This window comes from Gracilinanus agilis, chromosome 2 (assembly GCF_016433145.1).
Source record: "Gracilinanus agilis isolate LMUSP501 chromosome 2, AgileGrace, whole genome shotgun sequence".
NCBI lineage: Eukaryota > Metazoa > Chordata > Mammalia > Didelphimorphia > Didelphidae > Gracilinanus > Gracilinanus agilis.
In genome coordinates this window covers 557,128,693-557,146,623 of record NC_058131.1, presented here as the reverse complement: position 1 = coordinate 557,146,623, position 17,931 = coordinate 557,128,693, and the positions used below count along the sequence as shown (strand labels likewise).

Here is a 17,931-nt window from a genome sequence, read left to right as displayed (position 1 = left end):
ACACACCTATGTTAACTATACTGTATAGTACTATGTATAATTTATTATTAACTTTACCTTTTACTTCAAAATTCTGTTTATTATCATGGTATAATATTTGTCTCCATTTTAATACATTTTACAACTTGCCAAAAGGTATTTTTTGGGGGTGGGGGTATGCCTTTTTTATAAAGGCCAAATAAAGTGGGTGGCACAGTTGATAGTGCTGGTCCTAAAGTCAGGAAGACTCATCTTCCTGCGATCAAATCTGGCCTCAGACACTTATTAGCTGTGTGACTCTAAGCAAGTTACTTAATCCTGTTTGCCTCAGTTTCCTCATCTGTAAAATGAGCTAGAGAAGGAAAAGGCAAATCACTCCAGTATCTCTGCCAAGAAAACCCCAAATTGGATCAGAAAGAGTTGAACCTAACTGAAAAACAAAATGTGAAGTGGATAGGCAGGGGCAAACTATAACCCTAAATAACTCCAACCCTAACTCTAATTATTACATATCTAACTAAAGGATTTCAAATAGTACTTTCCCTTAAATTAAAAACAAACAAATCTGATGGGCCATTTACATAATATCTATCCTATTTTAAGAAAGATCTCTTTCTACAAAGAGAATACAGACTGGAGCATAGGCTAAAAAATATCAGGCATTATCTAGCCAAGCTTGGGAAGAAGCTTAAAGTACATTCTTCCCCCCAAAAAGGTACCACCATCAAAGAGGGAGAAATCTCCTAAATGACAAATATTGGTTCCAGGAAACCTCAACCAGCCTCTAGATAGCACATCAGTGAGGAAACATTAGAAAGAAAACTATGAAGAGACACCTTCCCTAAGGCTCAGACTATATAAAGAAGAGTAGGCCACAGGCCTGAACTAGATAGTTTATTTATACCAATGAGCCCCTCCCAGACTGAGGCTTTGTTCCCTTGCTGGCTCAGCACTCGCTCCCAGGTCTCTGGCTGTGGAAGTTTCATCCGAGTCCCAGCTCTACTGGAATCCCAGGGACCAGGTAGACGGCTCCGGGAGAAGGACTGTAGGTCTGAAGGGTATCTGGGATGGGATGGAAGACAAAAAGGAGAAAACAGCTTTAGTGTCACAGCCATCAGGTACATGACAGTTAGGAGTGGGCTTGCAAAAGAAAGGGATCTCCAATCTAATCAGCAAAACACTTGAGCCAAAGCTCCTTAGTCCTTTGGGGGGAGGGGGCGTGATGGTGAGAGGGGTTCAAGGCTCCCTAGTCATTATTGTTGATGGACAAAACAGATTTAGGTGTGAAGGATTATGGGGAGAACTTTAGGATCTTATGAGACTTTGGGCCTGTGGGGCCTTGGGAATCGGGATGTAGGCCTGTGTTGGCAAATCTATGGCACACATGCCATAGAGGGCTGCTCCCCTCCCCCTCTCCACTCACCCTCAAGGACATTTCTCACATGCCACGCCCCTTTGCCCAGTGGTCCAAAAGAAGCACTTCCTCCTTCCCCTCTCTGGGGTAAGACTGGGGCTCACATGTGGAGTGAGGGTGGCAGTTTGGGCACTCAATCTCTAAAAAGTTTGCCATCACCGGTCTAGGCTATACCTAACTCACCGGCAGCCCAACAGGGCCTTGACATTCTGCACAGGATCTCGGATGTGCAATCGCTGTATCAACTTCTTCAGGGTGAAATCCGATGGTTTCTTTTTCACTGGCTCTTCATGATAGGCCCTCATAAACTGCAGAGATACAACCAAGGCCCCAAAGGAACATTTTCATCCAAGGCCATAGCTCTCTGCTTGGGACAGAGACCAAGGAGCTATGGGTTCATAGCTACACCCCTACACATCTTGTTCCTTGTACTTTGGATCCCTTATTGTTCTCCCTGTTGCACTCCCCCTCTCCCAAAATAAAAATAAGAGAGATGAACATTAAGCTGTGCCAAACAAGGCAAAAACATTTGGTTATCATTGTTATCTCTTCTATGCATATCAGACTTGTGAAGGGTTCACATGTGATGATCTTAGCTGTTAAATAATGAAAAAGGAAACTCAGAATATTCTGGGGCAGAGTGAGGGAAACAATTTTTCACTCAGATCTGCTGGATGGCTAAGGCACTAGAGCAAGGTATCCATGAAGAAGACAGAAACTGAAAAATTGGATATTGGAATTTTCTCTGAGAAAACAAATCAAATTTGTGATATGTCATTAAGCTAAATAGAGAAAAGGCTACAGTGTGAGAAAAGATTTGGAAGAACAAATGAGAGAACACAAGTCTGAAGATGTCATGGAGAGTTAGCTGCAAGCTTAGCATTATTGTTGGGTTTTTCCCTTTCTGTTCTACAAGCATTTCCTATGATATTGATATACTTAGTCTAATGAGCAAGCTTTATAGAATATCATTAAAATATACATTTTTTTTGTTATTGTTCACTGGCTGATACATTTCCAGTAGAGGCAGGACGGTGAAGTTAATTATGTATGTAAAATGTATGTATATAAAAAATGCATGTGTATAAAAAATGTATATAGAGTTCTGGTTTTAGAGATAGAAAAGCCAATTCTAAAACTTGATGACCATGTGACAATAGGCAAATCGCTTAACTCTACAGGCTTCAAGCAACACGAGAGTATTTCTATTATATATCCAAAGAGGGTGCACCACTGCAATGGTAATGGAAATTCCTGGCATAAATTATGTTAATTTTCTTGGGGGACAGCACAAGCTTTGAGATCACTAGTTCACTCACCTAGTGAAAGCAGAACTCACCTGCTTACCTATGACACCTGGTGGCAGTAGAATATATTATAAGAGTTAAATGATGGGAAAAGAAATACTTGATTCGCTAAGAACCTGGATCCAGCCAATGGCTATCTATGATACTGTGACATATGGTTCCCCTCTTCCACTGTGAGTAGTTCTGGATAGATTCTCCTCCCCCCAACACAAGACTTTCTCTCTGGAACTTACTGCTTTTTGGTGATTATAATAGGTCTTGTATATTATAGTTGAGTTGTACCACTTCCTTTGGATGATTTCGCCTGACTTCTGTAGTGGACAAGAAAAGCAATAATTAGGGAACTGCTCATTCTTAGGGCTCCTGAGACCCCTTTCCAAAAGTCAGAGAAGTCTTGGTTCTCTGCTTTGGTCACTGTAGGGTGAAACGGAGTTCCTCCTTAAACCTTCAGGTTAGGTCAATCATCTCTTCATTTCTCACTGATACTTTAATTTCTCTCTCATGCCCACTCAGGGTACATCCTCTTCCCACACAAACCATTTTTCAGATTCTTTTTCTGTTTTGTCTTCCCCCACAAGATGCTCCCTGAGAAGAGACTATCTTTTCTATTTTGTGTTTTCATCACCAGTACTTAGCAGAACACCTGGCACATGGCAGACATTTAATAAATGTTTACTGACTGGCCTAACCCACCCCTTTCTTGTCTCATATGTGGTGCAGAGAGGGTGCATAATAGCCCTGCAGATTTGCTGCAGAGTTCTTCTGTCAGTTGATAAGGGGCTTAGAATCTTGGGAAAGTCAGTTAGCCCTGGGAAACTTGTGGAGAGTATCAGGTTCAATATGAGCTCCTTCTTTGGATTGAAACCTGGCCTTTATTTTGCAGCTTTTCCTTTAAAAATTGTTAATTTAGCTAATTCCTTTCAATCTCCCTAGCCTACCTTATTCCCACCTTCATTTTCCCTACCTGAATGTCTGAGAAGTTTTGAAAGGAGAGTAGATCTGAGTGTTAGTTTCAAATCTTGATAGTTTAGTCAAATAGGGCTTTCCCTTGTTACAAATTTACCTATTGAATCATTGTATCCAACTTTTTTTTGGCTACAAACCCTCTTGGGCTGAAGTAGGCTGGTCCCTACTCAGTCTCACATTCCTGTCTCCCTTCCCCCACCTGAAGCTTTCTCTAGGCGGCTGTTAGGGTTACCTAATATCCTCTATCCTTCCAATCAACCCTGAAAAAAAACAATAAACCCCATTTGTCTTTAATCAAAACCCTTTGGCTACTTCATTAGTTGATTAATAAGAGAGGGAGGAGGAGAGAGAGGAATAACATACTCTCTGGAGTTTGAGGGAAGCTGAAGGTATCCATTTTGGAGGAAGTGTAATTTCAATACTTCCTCTAGTCCCTTTCTTAGTGAATCTTGGCTGGCTCTAACCTTGCTTTGTAAAAGTATCCCTTTTACTTGAAGGGCTCAGTCTGTTTCTCTTCAGTGTTTTGTCTCTAACCTGAGTATCCAGTCTGTGGTTCCCTGCTGCTGTTGCCTGCCTTAGATTAACTCATCCTCTCCCTTGCAACTCTTTATACCTCAGTGTTTATATTCCCTAAACTCAGACATTCCCTTATTTCTCCTTCCACCTCTACTACCAACCTTCATCATTGTACCTTCCTCATCCACCTTTCTGCCTTAGGGATTCACAAAACCTATCCACAGTGCCTATCCTCAATTCCAACCATACCTCCGCCTTTAATTTCCCTAATACCTAGCATATTCCCCTTATTACCTCCTTGCAGTATTCCCTTATTACATCCTAATATTCCCTTATTACATATATCACCCTAATCCCGCCTCTGACTTGTTTAGCCCTTTTTGTTCCCAAACAGAGGGGATTAGCAACAATTAGGGAAGAACTTGTTTAGCCTACATCTCCCCAGAGATGGAATGATTCCTGACTTACTCTTCCTAGGAGATCACAAAGGGGAAGGGGAACCACATTATTATATCTGTGATTAGAGACAGGAAAAAAATCACTGACTGGACGTCGGTAGCGCCGTCTTTTCTTAGCCCGGTGTTCACGAAGGTTGTATTTAGCCAGTTGGTACTCATCAAACTGGGCAAATTTCTCAGTCATGGCGGCACGGAGACAGGCAGGCATAGGTACCAACTTCTTATCAGGCCCCTCAGCCAGGTTCTGTTAGGAAGAAAAGACGCCTCAAACTCCAATACATAGATTGAGAACGAGGAGAGTGAGTCAAAACAGGGAGTTAGAATATTGAAGGAATCGTGAACTTTAGAGGTTATAGAGGGGTCAGAGGAGATCAAACTGGACAGAAGAAAGGAAGGAGGGGGGCAAGGGTTCATTGAAATAGAAAGGAGGTTAGAGGACAGGCTTTAGGACAATCACCTTCTGTTTCAATGAAAATAGAATAGAATTTGTTTTTTAAAGAAGCAAATCCTCTAGAGTGGAAAGGGTACTAGAGAAGACACAAGGAAATCTAGGTTCTGGTCCTAGTTGTATCATTACTTTCCTTATGACTCTGGGAAGGTTAAATGTGCCAGTCTTCTAGAACGATTTATCATAGGAATATGTAACACAAAGAACAGAAAAATACAGCAGGCCAGAGATAAAGCCCATGGGACTCTGCAGGAAGAGGCCTGAAGGAATGCTGGGAAAAAGAAAACTTATTTTCTTTTGTTTTGAGACAAATAACTGAGCAAAAAGCCAGAAGGCCTGGGTTTCAGCTTCTCTATGGGCTACAAACTCTTCATCTGTGAAAACATCTCTTCAAGTTCTGAAATTCTACAATTTTAGGGAAATTTAAAAGCTTTCTAAGGCAACTCTATTCAAGGAAGCCTCAGAAAACAGGAGAAGCATTTAGATGGCACAGTGGCTAAAGCCCCAGGTCTATAATCAGGAAGATATCAGTTCAAATCTGATCTCAGATACTTTAATACCTGTGTGACCTTGGGCAAGTCACTTAATCTCTCTCTGCCTCAGTTTTCTCAACTGCAAAATGGAAATAAAATAGCATCTCCTTCAGGTTAGTTGTGAGGATCAAATGAGTTAATATTTTTAAAGAGCTTAGCCCATCATTATTTGACATATAGTAAACACTTAATGATTCATTGTTTCCTTCCTACCTATCTATGTGTGAGGGGTTATCCTGAAGAGATCTAGAAGCAAAAAGATTCTCTCTGGATAGAGATAATAGCCAAGACAAGGAGAAGAGAGCTCAATGGGAGTAAGGACAAAAGATGAGAGTGAAGGCAAAAGAAGGATAAGGATCCCTTCTTGGACATACCTGAAAATACTGAGCCACTTGCATCCAGTCAGAAGGGAGCTGGACAATGGCACAGAAATATCTCCGCAAGTGGGGACGACAAGCAGGCAGATAGGCGGCTATGGCTAGGACCATGATAGCCATATCTCGAATGTTGAGCTGCTGTCGTGCATACAGGGATGCCTAGGACACAGGATAGGAAAGGTCAGCCTGGGATTTTGACTTCTCTTATAAGAGAATCATAGTTCAGAATTCTTAAAATGCTTTGATCTCTTTGCAAAACAGTTCCTTGTAACTCTGATCAACACAAAGACCATAATTCCAAAGGACTCATGATGAAAAGAAAGAAGTGATGGATGGATTCTGAGTGCAGATTGAAGATTCTTTTCTTTTCTTTTTTTTTTGTAAGGTAGAGTGGTCATGACTAATGAAGGAATTTGTTTTGCATGACTATACATTATTTGTAATGTGCTTTGTTTTTCTTGCCTTCTTATTGGATGGGGAAAGGAGAGAAGGAAGGGAAAGAGTTTAGAACTGAAAAAGAAAATCAAATTGAAAAAGGAAAACTCTAAATTTTTAAAAAATTAAAATAGCTTCTATGGTTGTCTATAGCTTAAAATCCCAACTTCATATCCTGAAATTCAAGGCACTTTGTAATCTGGACCCCAACTGTCTTTTTCACCTTATCTAGTCTTCCCTTCTATAGGTCCTTTAGAGCCCCAACTGTGGTAGAGCAACCAAGGCTTTGCCTTAAGCTGCTAAAATTTAGAAAGCATTTGTACTCTAGAAAACAATTGTTGGAGCTATGAATCAGCATGATAATTTTGTTGTTGAAAGTAATTTGGAATTCTGCAAAGTGACTAAAACATCCATACTCTCTGATCCAGATTCCATTATTAGGTTTATACTCAAAGGAAGCCCTTGATAAAAAGAAAGTCTTTGTATGCACCAAAATTTAAAGTAGCACTTTTTGTAATAGCAAACACAACAGATACCTATCAATTCAGGAATGGCTAAACAAATTGTGGTACAATATAATGGAATATTACTGTGCTTTAAGAAATAGTATAACAAATACAGAGAAATATGGAAAGATCTAAATGAATTGATGTAGAATAAAGCAAGCAGAACCAAGAAAATATACACAATGACCATAATAACAATGTAAAGGGAAAGAAATCACAAAAAAAAACCTAGCAAAAACAAATGCTGCAAAATTATAAAGAACAAGCTTGGCACAAGAGAAATGATAGAAGACATTCCTATCCCATCTTTTAGCAGAGGTGCAAGATCCACAAATGTACACTGCAAATCTTTTCAGACTTTTTTGATGTACTGGTCAGTTATGCTGATTTTTTTTCATCTTTTTATCTTAAAAATACTATTTGTTACATAAGATGGTTTTCTGGGAGGAAGATGATACAGGGAGAAACTAAGGTGGTATAACCCCCCACAAAAAGATCAACACAAACTAATTAAAAAATTGAGTTTAGTATTTAATTAACAACAATAGGTAAATTAGAAAGCTCTTGGTAATCACCTCCCCATCTCAGTCTCATCTTGTTCCCTCTTCTGGCAACAGCCAACCTAACACTATCTCCCCAAGGTATTGGGCCAGAATTCCAGGGCATCCATCTCCTCTTCATGAAACACTGTCCCAGGGCTTCTTTCCCTATAGAATATCGTGTCCTAAGGTCTGGGTCCATCTTTATGGTCATCCTCTGCAACTGGATTTACTTTAAACAGTTGATTTGAAGGTCTTTGTTAGGCTCCTCACTCCAGACATATTTTGTAGAACACAATTTTTACCTTCTATCTTAGAATTATTACTAAGTATTGGTTCCAAGGCAGAATAGTAGTAAGTGCTAGACAAATTGGGGCAGGGTCACACAGTTAGGAAGTGTTTGAGGCCAGATTTGAATCCAGGGCTCCCATCTCTAGTCCTGGCTCTCTACCCATCAAGTCACATAGCTGCCCCTACCTAATTCACTTTCAAGGCTCAGCCTTCATGATGCCTCCCCTGATCACTCCAAGAAGTATTCTTTTATTGCCAAACTGCTATAAGTATTTGCTGTCTAAACCATCTACATGACACTTAAAAACATTCTGACTTGTAGTTATTTGAAGATCTATCTTAGCTCCCTAACTAGATAGTAAACCCTATGAAGGCAGAAACTGGGAGGTCTCCTCTTTGTATCACTTTAGCAGCTCAGATAGTTTCTTAAATATTGTAAAATTGGAATTTGGGAGATGCCATTTAAATATATATATATTTTCTATGGACACGTGGGGACCTAAAAAACTACATTTCCCGTGGTCCAACGGGTTTCCTGTTTTGGATTACGTATTCAAGGTGAGGGACAGCTTTAAATAGGGGGAAGTGACTTTGAACTGGTCTCTTAGCTAGCAGGTGTGGGAAGGATATGAAAGGTAAAATGGTGGAGGCAGTTTGAATACTTACAGACGAGGTCTTATATATATATTTTACCAGCATGGCCATGGCTTTAATTAAAATACTAATTTCTATTATTATATCAGTCTTTATTATTTTTAATCGTAACAATATAGACCTTCAACAGTTGTTAAATGAATGATAAAAAAGACCCTGAATCCTAGACTCCTAGCTTCATTTAGAGTTCTTATGTTATTCCTTAAATACTCCTTAAAGGAGACAAGTTCCTACCTAGTGAACTCCAAATCATACCCCTGTACCTTGAGGATGAATTCAGGTTCTAAAAGGGCAAGGTCTGTGCAGAGCTGAAGCAGGAAAATCCGGGTAGGGTCTTCAGCCTCCAGGAGGTTTGCTCTGGAAGACAGAGCACAGCACAGCTTGGTGATTAGCAGCATCTTTGAGAAAGGGAGAACAGAAGATAGGTGAAAGTTCATTTGGGCAAGACACTTGAAAAAAATGAAGAAAACTACACTCAGACTTAGCAATACCCCAACCCAATTGGGTCTGCAAGACCCAAGAATTTACTCTTAATCCCTTATAAGCTCACATAGTTCCTCCAACCCAGTGGGAACAGGCACCCCAGTTTCAGTTCCAGTTCAATTCATGCACTCCAGTTGCAGTTCCAACCCAAATTCTCCCCTCTTTCCCCTAATCTTGAAGCCCTTCACCTTCTTGTCCTGTAAAACCTGGTCTGTGTTCTCAGGTTGGGCGTCATAATCCCTGGGAGCAAGTTCCAGTATCAGCTCTTCTGACTCCCTTTCTTCTCTCAAGCTTAGGTTATAAAGGGGAATTGCTTCTTCCTCTACTTGCTTTTCCTCCTCCTCTTCCTCTCTGGAGAGGGAACAGGGATCCTGGGGGATAGAAGAGGCACAGTCTCACTCACAGGCAGGTCCTTGAGCTGGCACCATGCTGATGGGAGACTTCACAATCACTTCCTGGCAGATATAATATGGAAAGTATTCATAGAGAGGATTATTTTAATTTATAGAAAATAATTTATATTGAAGAGAAACCTTCTGGATACATGGAATGTTTTGATTCTGCAGAGAAAAGATAAAGAAGACTTTTTTAAATTTGGGGGCTATGAATCTCAGAGCGGTTTGTTTCCCTACAGTACTTGAAGATAAGATCCAAATTCCCAAGATCCTCCGTGTATAAGGAGAGTGCTTTCCCTATTGTTTCAATAACTTTTTTTTATCCTGAAATGAATATCATAACACCACAGTAGTCTGCTTCAGGCCATAAAAGTTCAGAGAATGACATATTTAGAGGCCACTGAGTTCCACTTATTTTTACGGCTGGGAGAACTGAAGCACAGAGCATATGAGACTTAACCAACATACGTTCATCAATGAAATCCGTCAAAAAAAATATATTATGTGCCAGGCACTGCACTAAGTGATAACACTAATAGGTTTATGAGGGAGGATTTAAATCCAGGACTGCCTAACTCCAAGTCCAAATTCCCATCCACTGCCTCTACACACAAACTTTTTCTCTTTCTTAAGGAGCCTAACCAAAGAGGGTTATAGACTTTTGATTTAAGCATATTTTCTTTTTCTTTCTTTCAAATCCTTATTTTATCATCTTGTAATCAATACTATTAATTCCAAGGCAGAAGAGCAGAAAGGGCTAGGCAATGGAGTTTAAGTGATTTGCCCAGGGTCATATAGCTAAGAAGTGTTTAAGGCCACATTTGAACCCAGGACCTCCCCTCTTTAGGTCTGGTTCTCAATCCATTGAGCATACTTTAAGCATACTTTCTTGAAGACTGAACCTTTTGGTATCAAGCCTTAGATCTTTGCTGCTGGCAATGATCTCTCCTCGCTCTGTGAAATATCAGGTATATTTTAGGGCTGTAGGGCTCTGTATATCGTCATTGCAAAATCTCCATGTGGCTCTTTGCTTTTCCCAAGGGATGTGACAGACAGACATGTACACATAGTCTCAACTATGGCATATTGAGGAGAAGAAATGTGAGGATGAGGAATGCCTAAAAGGGACTGTCAGGGTCAAGGCTAATGGCTGGGGCTATTACCAGAGACTTAGTTGCTTCCAGAGTCCCCTTGCGGCGTGTAGCACAGTAATCCTGGGTTTCTCCAAGGCAGGGTGCCAAAAGGAAGTGTTGGCTCCTTTGGGCTGCAGATCTTGTAAGGAGGTGGTTAGTGGCATCTATGGACCTCAGGGAAGCCTCAGTCATAGATGGAAGAAGGTAGCTGGGTGGCTGGGCCAGGATGCGGTTCTCTAGAGACAGAACAGCTGGCTTTCCAAACAGTTCCAAGCCTTGTCTCTTCTTGGTTTGGGATTGGCATGTAGATCCCTGAAAGAAGAGAAAGACTCAGGATACAGATTTCTCCTGAATGTAGTAGGAGACAATCTTTCAATTTTTCACCCGGCTGCCCAGTCAATTCAGGAGACAGAACCAAATCGGGATATTTTTCCAGAATGGAATCAACCTTCCAGAGGTAGTATTAGTTGGTGAGGATGGCAGACAGGAATGAAAGGAGTCTGGGGTCAGACAATCTGGGGACTTTAAGAAGGAAAAAGATGGACTTGGAAGAGAAAGGGATATGCACTGAAAACAGTTTTCATGTTAAGACTTTAATTTAAATTAGGAAAACATTAAATCTACCAACAAAAGCCAGCAAGAGACAGAAAGAGAAATTCCATTTTAAATAACTACAGACAAACTACAAAAGAATTGTATAGAGCTAGAAAAAAAAGACAAAATTCATCTGGAAGAATAAAATGTCAGGAATATCAAGGATAGTAATAAAAAAAAGAGACAGATTTACTGCCTGCCCTTTGATCCAGCTATACCATTGTTGGGTTTGTACCCCAAAGAGATCATAGATAAACAGACTTGTACGAAAATATTTATAGCTGCGCTTTTTGTGGTGGCAAAAAACTGGAAAAGGAGGGTATGTCCTTCAATTGGGGAATGGCTGAACAAATTGTGGTATATGCTGGTGATGGAATATTATTGTGCTAAAAGGAATAACAAAATGGAGAAGTTCCAGGTGAACTGGAAAGACCTCCAGGAACTGATGCAGAGTGAAAGGAACAGAGCCAGAAGAACACTGTACACAGAGACTGATATACTATGGTAAAATCGAATGTAATGGACCTCTGTACCAGCAGCAATACAAAAACCCAGGACAATTCTGAGGGATTTATGGTAAAGAACGCTACCCACATCCAGAGGAAGGACTGCAGGAGAGGAAACATATAAGAAAAACAGCTGCTTTAACGCAAGGGTTGGGGTGGACATGATTGAGGATATGGACTTGAAACTACCACACCAATGCAACTACCAACAATTTGGAAATAGGTCTTGATCAAGGACACATGATAAAACCAGTGGAAATGTGTGTCGGCCATGGGTGGGGGGGATGTGGGGGGTGAAGGGGAAAGTAGGGGCATGAATCATGTAACCATGTTAAAAATGAATATTAATAAATGTTTAAAATTTAAAAAAAGAGACAGATTTGAAATTACACTACCAAGTGGTAATCATCACAGCAATCAATGAAACAAATGAGATATACTATATATAGAAGACCACAGGAACCCAATGCTTGATAAACCCCCAAAACCAAGTAATTGAGGGCAAGAACTCATTATTTGGTCGAAAATATTGGGAAAACTGGAAATCAATCTGGCAGAAACTAGACATAGACTAACATCTCACCAATTCAAGATAGAGTTCCAAGGTCTTTTTCTGTCTTTTAGGTTACTTTTTTTTTTTAGGTTACTCTTTTACCAACACTTTTTCTTTTTGTCAGTTCTAGAGAAGTAATTCTTTGCACTCTACCCAAGAGTCACTTAAATCAACAACTGCAGACTTTTTTTTACTTTGTAGAAATACATGCCAAAATGTGGTGAACCCATTTCCCCAAAGACATTGGAGCCTTAATCCAATGCCTCAAGACTGTTTCACCATACTACCACTTAGAAGATCCAGTGGGTGTACTTTTTATGCAGGGTGTACTGATCTCCTCTTTCACTAGTCACAAATGCTCTGTGATAGTGATTGATAAGTCTGTAGCCTCACCTGAATGCCGGCCCATCTTTTTTTTTTTTTTTTAGCATAGTCAATTGTCATGTTCCATGCCTTTCCAAGTGTGTCCCCTCATTCTAATTGGGGGTTGCTGGCTTTACTGAGGTTGCCATTCTGACCTGCTTTGTCAACAATTCAACACATCACTGTTAATAAATTGGTTTTACTCAGTCTATACTTGAGTCTACCTCAAGTAAATTAAGTTTACTTGAGACATAGGAGTAAAGAAGGATGGCTACAGAGAATTGAGTCAAACCAGTCTTTAAGCAAGGATATTTTGTGAACAAAGAAAAGAAAGGCTATGTACCCCAATGTGAATTTCAGTGCAGATTGTTTCCCAAGTATTGCTTGGAGAAGATATTACTATTTTTCCTATCCCCCATCCCTATTCCCCTGCTAACAGAATAGTATTCAGCTCTTCAGCTCTCTAGTTTAGGAATTGGTCTTTTGTTGCTTTACTGAGATTCAGGAATAAGCCTGGACTCCAGGGCTCATGGACATCCCCACTCAAGTTTGTCATCCACTGAGGCAATAAGCTTTTGCCACCAGTACAGGATGAATATCATGAGAACTTCAGTCAGGTCTGTTTTTCGAATTTGGAGCTTCATGAAAAATGCATTCCTGCCATCAGACATACCCCTGGTAAATTTATATATTGAAGATTTCTAACATGATATGCTGCTCTGTCTCTTTTTGGATAATATTCTCTTTAGACAGGGATTGGTCTATTTGGCAATCCTCTGGGATAACTCAGAATAGATCTAGTCAGAATATGGATGAGGGAGGTTTTACAAAGGATCAAAGTCTGAAATGGGAGCAGTACTGAAGCTGCGAGGTAAAGATGAGGACCTGGGACCCAGACACACATAAACACCAATACACACAGCCTCAGCTTTCACTGCAGCACACAAAGGGCAAACTGAGACATGACACATGGAGGGAAGGAATATCTAATAGATCCTTAGGGTCAACACTAAGGCATGTGGCTGTTACCAGAGACTCAGTTGCATCCAGAGTTCTCTTAGCCCGTTTGGTAAAGTAGTCCAGAATAAAGTCCTGGGCCTTCCAAGCTGCAGGCTCCAAGAGGAGGTGGTTACTGGTATCCATGCCCTTCCAGGAGGCCTCAATCAGGCGAGATGGCTGAAGCAAGTGTCCAGCTGAAACAGTACTCTGCAGGCCAGTTGACTGGGTCAAGACAGGGTTCTTCAGAGAGAGAACACCTGACCGTCCAAACGGTTCCAAACCTTTATTCTTCATGGTTTCGGTCTGTACGGTAGGTCCCTGAGTAGAGTGAAAAACTCAGTGTATAAATTTCCTTGAATTAGATGGATAGAGGGGAAGCATTCAACTTTTTACCCTATCTGTCCTGCCTTTTCAGGGCACAAAAAAAAATATAACTCAATGATAAATTTTCCAAAGTAGAATCCAAGGTTTTACTGGGTAGAACATTTTGGGGAAAGGTGTGGAAGGGGTAAGCAAGGTTGGTATGAAAGGAGTCAGGGTAGAAAGAGGCAAGGGGCTTTAAAGAGAAAAATGCAAGAGAGCTACAAGGGAAAGGGACATGTACCAAAGATCTATTTGTGTGTTAATATTTTAATTAAAATTTAGGAAACTTTAGTTAAATCCCTATGGTGTGACCCCCGTTCATTCTGGGGATATGAAAACATTTTCCTTCAGCCACATCTGGCTGATCTTGAGACCCTTTCCCTTTCTATACATTTAAAATGGTACTGATGGTTGAAAAATGAGAGCCATTGAGACATGATGGGTATCATGTTCAAGTCTTAGAACAAACACTGATTAGCTGTATGACCAAAAAAATTTGAGGAGAGAAATCATTTTCTTTCAGAGAAGGCTTCATGGAGGAGGTGGTACCTGAAATGATACATTGGTTGGAATACATAAACTATATACATAATAAAATCTGGTTATCATTATTATATTATTATATTATTGTTATATATTAACAGACTTAATAAGGGACCAAATTGACAGTCCAGACTGGTAGTCTACCAGGTCTAGGTTAATTGCTGCTCAAGGCTCCCAGGCACAAGTACTTTTACCACTCCCTACCTTTTCAGGTTCAGATACTTCCTCAGGCCTGGAGACAATTCCAGAATCAGCCTAGGGAAAGGAGGGAGCAAGAACAGCCCTGTTGGACACTTCCTGTTTTTCATTGTTGAGAAGTTGCTATTAAGTCCTCCAGGCCTAGAGGGCCTAGATACAAAGGTGGTACAGGTTGCACTCATCCTGTTATTAGAGGATCATTTAAGTGGCACCAAGATAGAGTTCTGGACCTGAAATCAGGTACACTTCAGTTCAAATCCTGCCATAGACACTTACAACTGTTTGGCCTTGGGCAAGGGATTTAACCTCATAAATCACTTAATCTCAGTCTTAATCAGTTTTCACTACTGTAAAATGGGGATAAAAACAGCACCTGCCTCCCAGAATGATGAAAATCAAATGAGAAAAAATTTGTAAAATACCTAGCACATAGTAGTTATATAAATGCGTACCCCACACCCTTTGGCCAGAAATGCCTGCATGACCTCAGAAATTATCCCTTACTGAAATGCAAACACCCTCAAGTGGATAGCACATTAAATTACTTATACTTTTAAAACTATTCCAATACTTTTATGGGAAAGTCTATCTTGGGCCCTTTTCCACAAACAAGTTCTGGGAGGCACTGAGACTGGAGAGGGCTGTGCTGTAAGGGGATTTTCCGAAATGAAGTGGGAGGACATAGAAGTACAAACTTGGCCCAGGAGAGAAGGGAGGACTTCTGGTCTGTCTTCTTCATGCTCCCGGGGGAGGTTTCCCTTTCTAGAAGGAGAGAACCCATCCTCCCCGCAGCAGATCTTTTGCTCCCCGGTCATCCCGCCTACTGCGGCCCGGGTCAGTTCCATCCGCCCCCAATGGCTCCTAGCTGGATGGCTGCTCCTAGCCGGATGGCTCCTCCCGCCGCAGACCACCGGCGGGGCGCTTGGGATTTAAAGGGAGGCGGAGGGAGGGAGTTAGTTACCTGTGCTGAGGTCCTCCCCTCGAGGTCTGCGGAAGGAACAGAGCCCAAGAGAAAAGAATCCCGGCTAGGGAGAGGCAGAGACGGGTGTGGTCACGACCCGGAAGAACCCAGCTGCTCCCAGCCCTGCCCAAAGTGGAAAGCAATATCCTGCACCTGTGGTGGGCAGGGCTGCTTAGATCTCTAGGAGCTCGTGGCCTTGGCCGTGGAGTGGGGCGGAGATTGCGGAAAAGTGAAAAGAAATCGGGCGTGAGTGGCAAAACAAAACAAACAACAACAAAAACACTGCGGCAGGTGGCCGGCCAGCCTTGGGGGGGGGGGAAAGGGGGGAAAGTGGAGAAGAGAGGATTGCTTAGATTTTTGGGCAAGAAGGGGCTGATGGAAAGGTCCTGCAGGCTTGCATTTCTATACTTCTCCTTCCCAGCAATGGTAAGTATGACGCAAAACTCTTATAACTCTTGGGAACCCAAAGGAGCTTTAAAGGGCCAGTTACCCTCAGGCTTATTCCTGGAAGCTCAAACATCAAAGTGGCCTTGAGGGGCAATATTCTGTTAATTATTCCCTATTTATCCTGTTTGTAGCTTGCCTTGTATGTATATATTTGTTTGGCTGTAGTCTCTCCCGTTAGATTGTAGGCTCTTCTTTGACCTCTTTTTGTATCCATCCCTAGTGCCTGGAACAAAGCAGGCGCTTAATAAATGTTGATTGGATTGGTTAGCAGTCATCAGATAAAGTTTGTAACTCTTGTTTCTGAAGGGCTTTAAGGTTCATAAAGCACCGGCCTTATCACAGCCCCTGAAGGAAAGTCGTGTCAAGTAATATCCCCCTTTTATAGATAGGCTAATGAAACAGAAGTTAAGTGGTGTACTACCCAGAGTCACACAGGAGCCCATGTAAGCCCTGAGTCTGTGTCTATATCCCAATTCCCATTCTCACTGATGATTTAGGGTCCCAGAACTTAGCTCCTTATATCTCCCCATCAGTATTCTCAAAAGAGACTGGAAAGGGAAAGCAAAGGGCTAAGCATTTATTATTAATTATAATGATTATGATTATACATTATATGATTATATAGTAATTATTATATTGATTATTACTTATAATTCTATATTATTAAATATTAATTATGAGCCATGTGCCAGGCACTGTGCTAAGTACTTTACAAATATCTCTTTAGATCCTCACAACAACCCAGGGGATAAGTATTGTCCTTATTTTACAAATGAGGAAATGCGTAGATGGCCATTAAATGACTTGCCCAAGGCCACACTGTATGTGTCTGAGACTGGATTTGAATTTCGGTGACAAGATTGACCATAGTATGCCAAATACTGCCTATGGAGTTTTCTTGGCAAGTATACTAGTGTGGTTTGCCATTTTCTTCTCCTGTGAGGTAATAAGGTGTTTTCCTGTAAAGTAGTAGTTATTCATATGGAGTCTGTGCATTTGTTTTTAAAATATTTTGGTAATTGTATTTTAATACATGTAGTTTCCTTTGTAATCTTTGAATTTTATTCATTAAAAATATGATTTTGAAAAGAGGGTCCATAGGCATCTTCAGATTTCCAAAAGGTACCTACCACACAAAAAAGATTGAAGTTGCACCCCATCCCCAGATTATCAGTCAATTTAATCAGCCACCCTTATGTAGTTTTTAGAGAGAAGTATTTATTAAGATGATAGAATAAAGGTAGCAGGTACACAATATTTCCCAAAGTCCGTGACACTTTCTTTCCACAAATACATAGAGTCCAAGGGAAAGTGAAATAAAATTGAGATGACAAAGGGATAGTTTATAGCTCCTGAATTCTGAAAGTCCTTTTTTTTACCTGTTTGTGGAATATTTTTTTTGTTGTTGTTGTTATAGTGTAGGGTCTTTGCTGGGTTCCCATAGAACTGTTCAGCCAGCCAGTCCTTGAGTCCTGAGGCAGACAGTGCCACCATCTGATCCAGGAATGTGACTAAGGCATCAAAGGGAAAACTGGAGCTACCTTTGCACTGGAAGAATAAAGGAGGGGATGATGTTCAGACACCTGTGGGAAGATGAGAAATTTCAACACCTTTGGACCTTTCCATGATCACAGAATCATTCTTCAGTCAGAATCCAAGGACTTTCCTCCTCTCCTTTCCTATTCCACCTCACCCCCTAGATTCCTCCTCAGCTGTTAATTTATAGACAAGCCCTGAAAGTGGCCAAGTTTCTTCTGCCTATCCAAATACAATTTTTGGTCCTTGTCATATCAGTTCAAAAATATTTTATAGCACTTTAAGTAAAGGATTTGTAACCTTTATGTTAAGGACTCCTTTGACATTTGACATTGAAGCTACCTTAAAATGCTATTTTCAAATAATTGAAAGAAATGATCAATTTAGTTAGAAGTTAATATAATATTTTCCCCCAAGGTTCTTCATCAATGTCA

The 17,931-nt window shown here is 40.7% G+C and overlaps 1 protein-coding gene across 1 annotated transcript in view; it reads right to left on the bottom strand.

The window, feature by feature from the left end:
* Positions 1–15,398, bottom strand: part of TEP1 (telomerase associated protein 1) — a 61,078-nt gene extending 45,680 nt beyond the window's left edge. The window contains exons 1-11 of the mRNA XM_044660097.1: positions 15,249–15,398; positions 14,560–14,610; positions 13,480–13,767; positions 10,465–10,746; positions 9,095–9,277; positions 8,687–8,821; positions 5,996–6,157; positions 4,729–4,884; positions 2,934–3,011; positions 1,577–1,701; positions 884–1,041 (exon numbers count right to left, since the gene is read on the bottom strand). Coding sequence (XP_044516032.1) covers positions 884–1,041; positions 1,577–1,701; positions 2,934–3,011; positions 4,729–4,884; positions 5,996–6,157; positions 8,687–8,821; positions 9,095–9,277; positions 10,465–10,746; positions 13,480–13,767; positions 14,560–14,610; positions 15,249–15,398 — 1,768 coding nt within the window. The remainder of the gene's footprint in view (positions 1–883; positions 1,042–1,576; positions 1,702–2,933; positions 3,012–4,728; positions 4,885–5,995; positions 6,158–8,686; positions 8,822–9,094; positions 9,278–10,464; positions 10,747–13,479; positions 13,768–14,559; positions 14,611–15,248) is intronic.
* Positions 15,399–17,931: the final 2,533 nt, after the last annotated feature.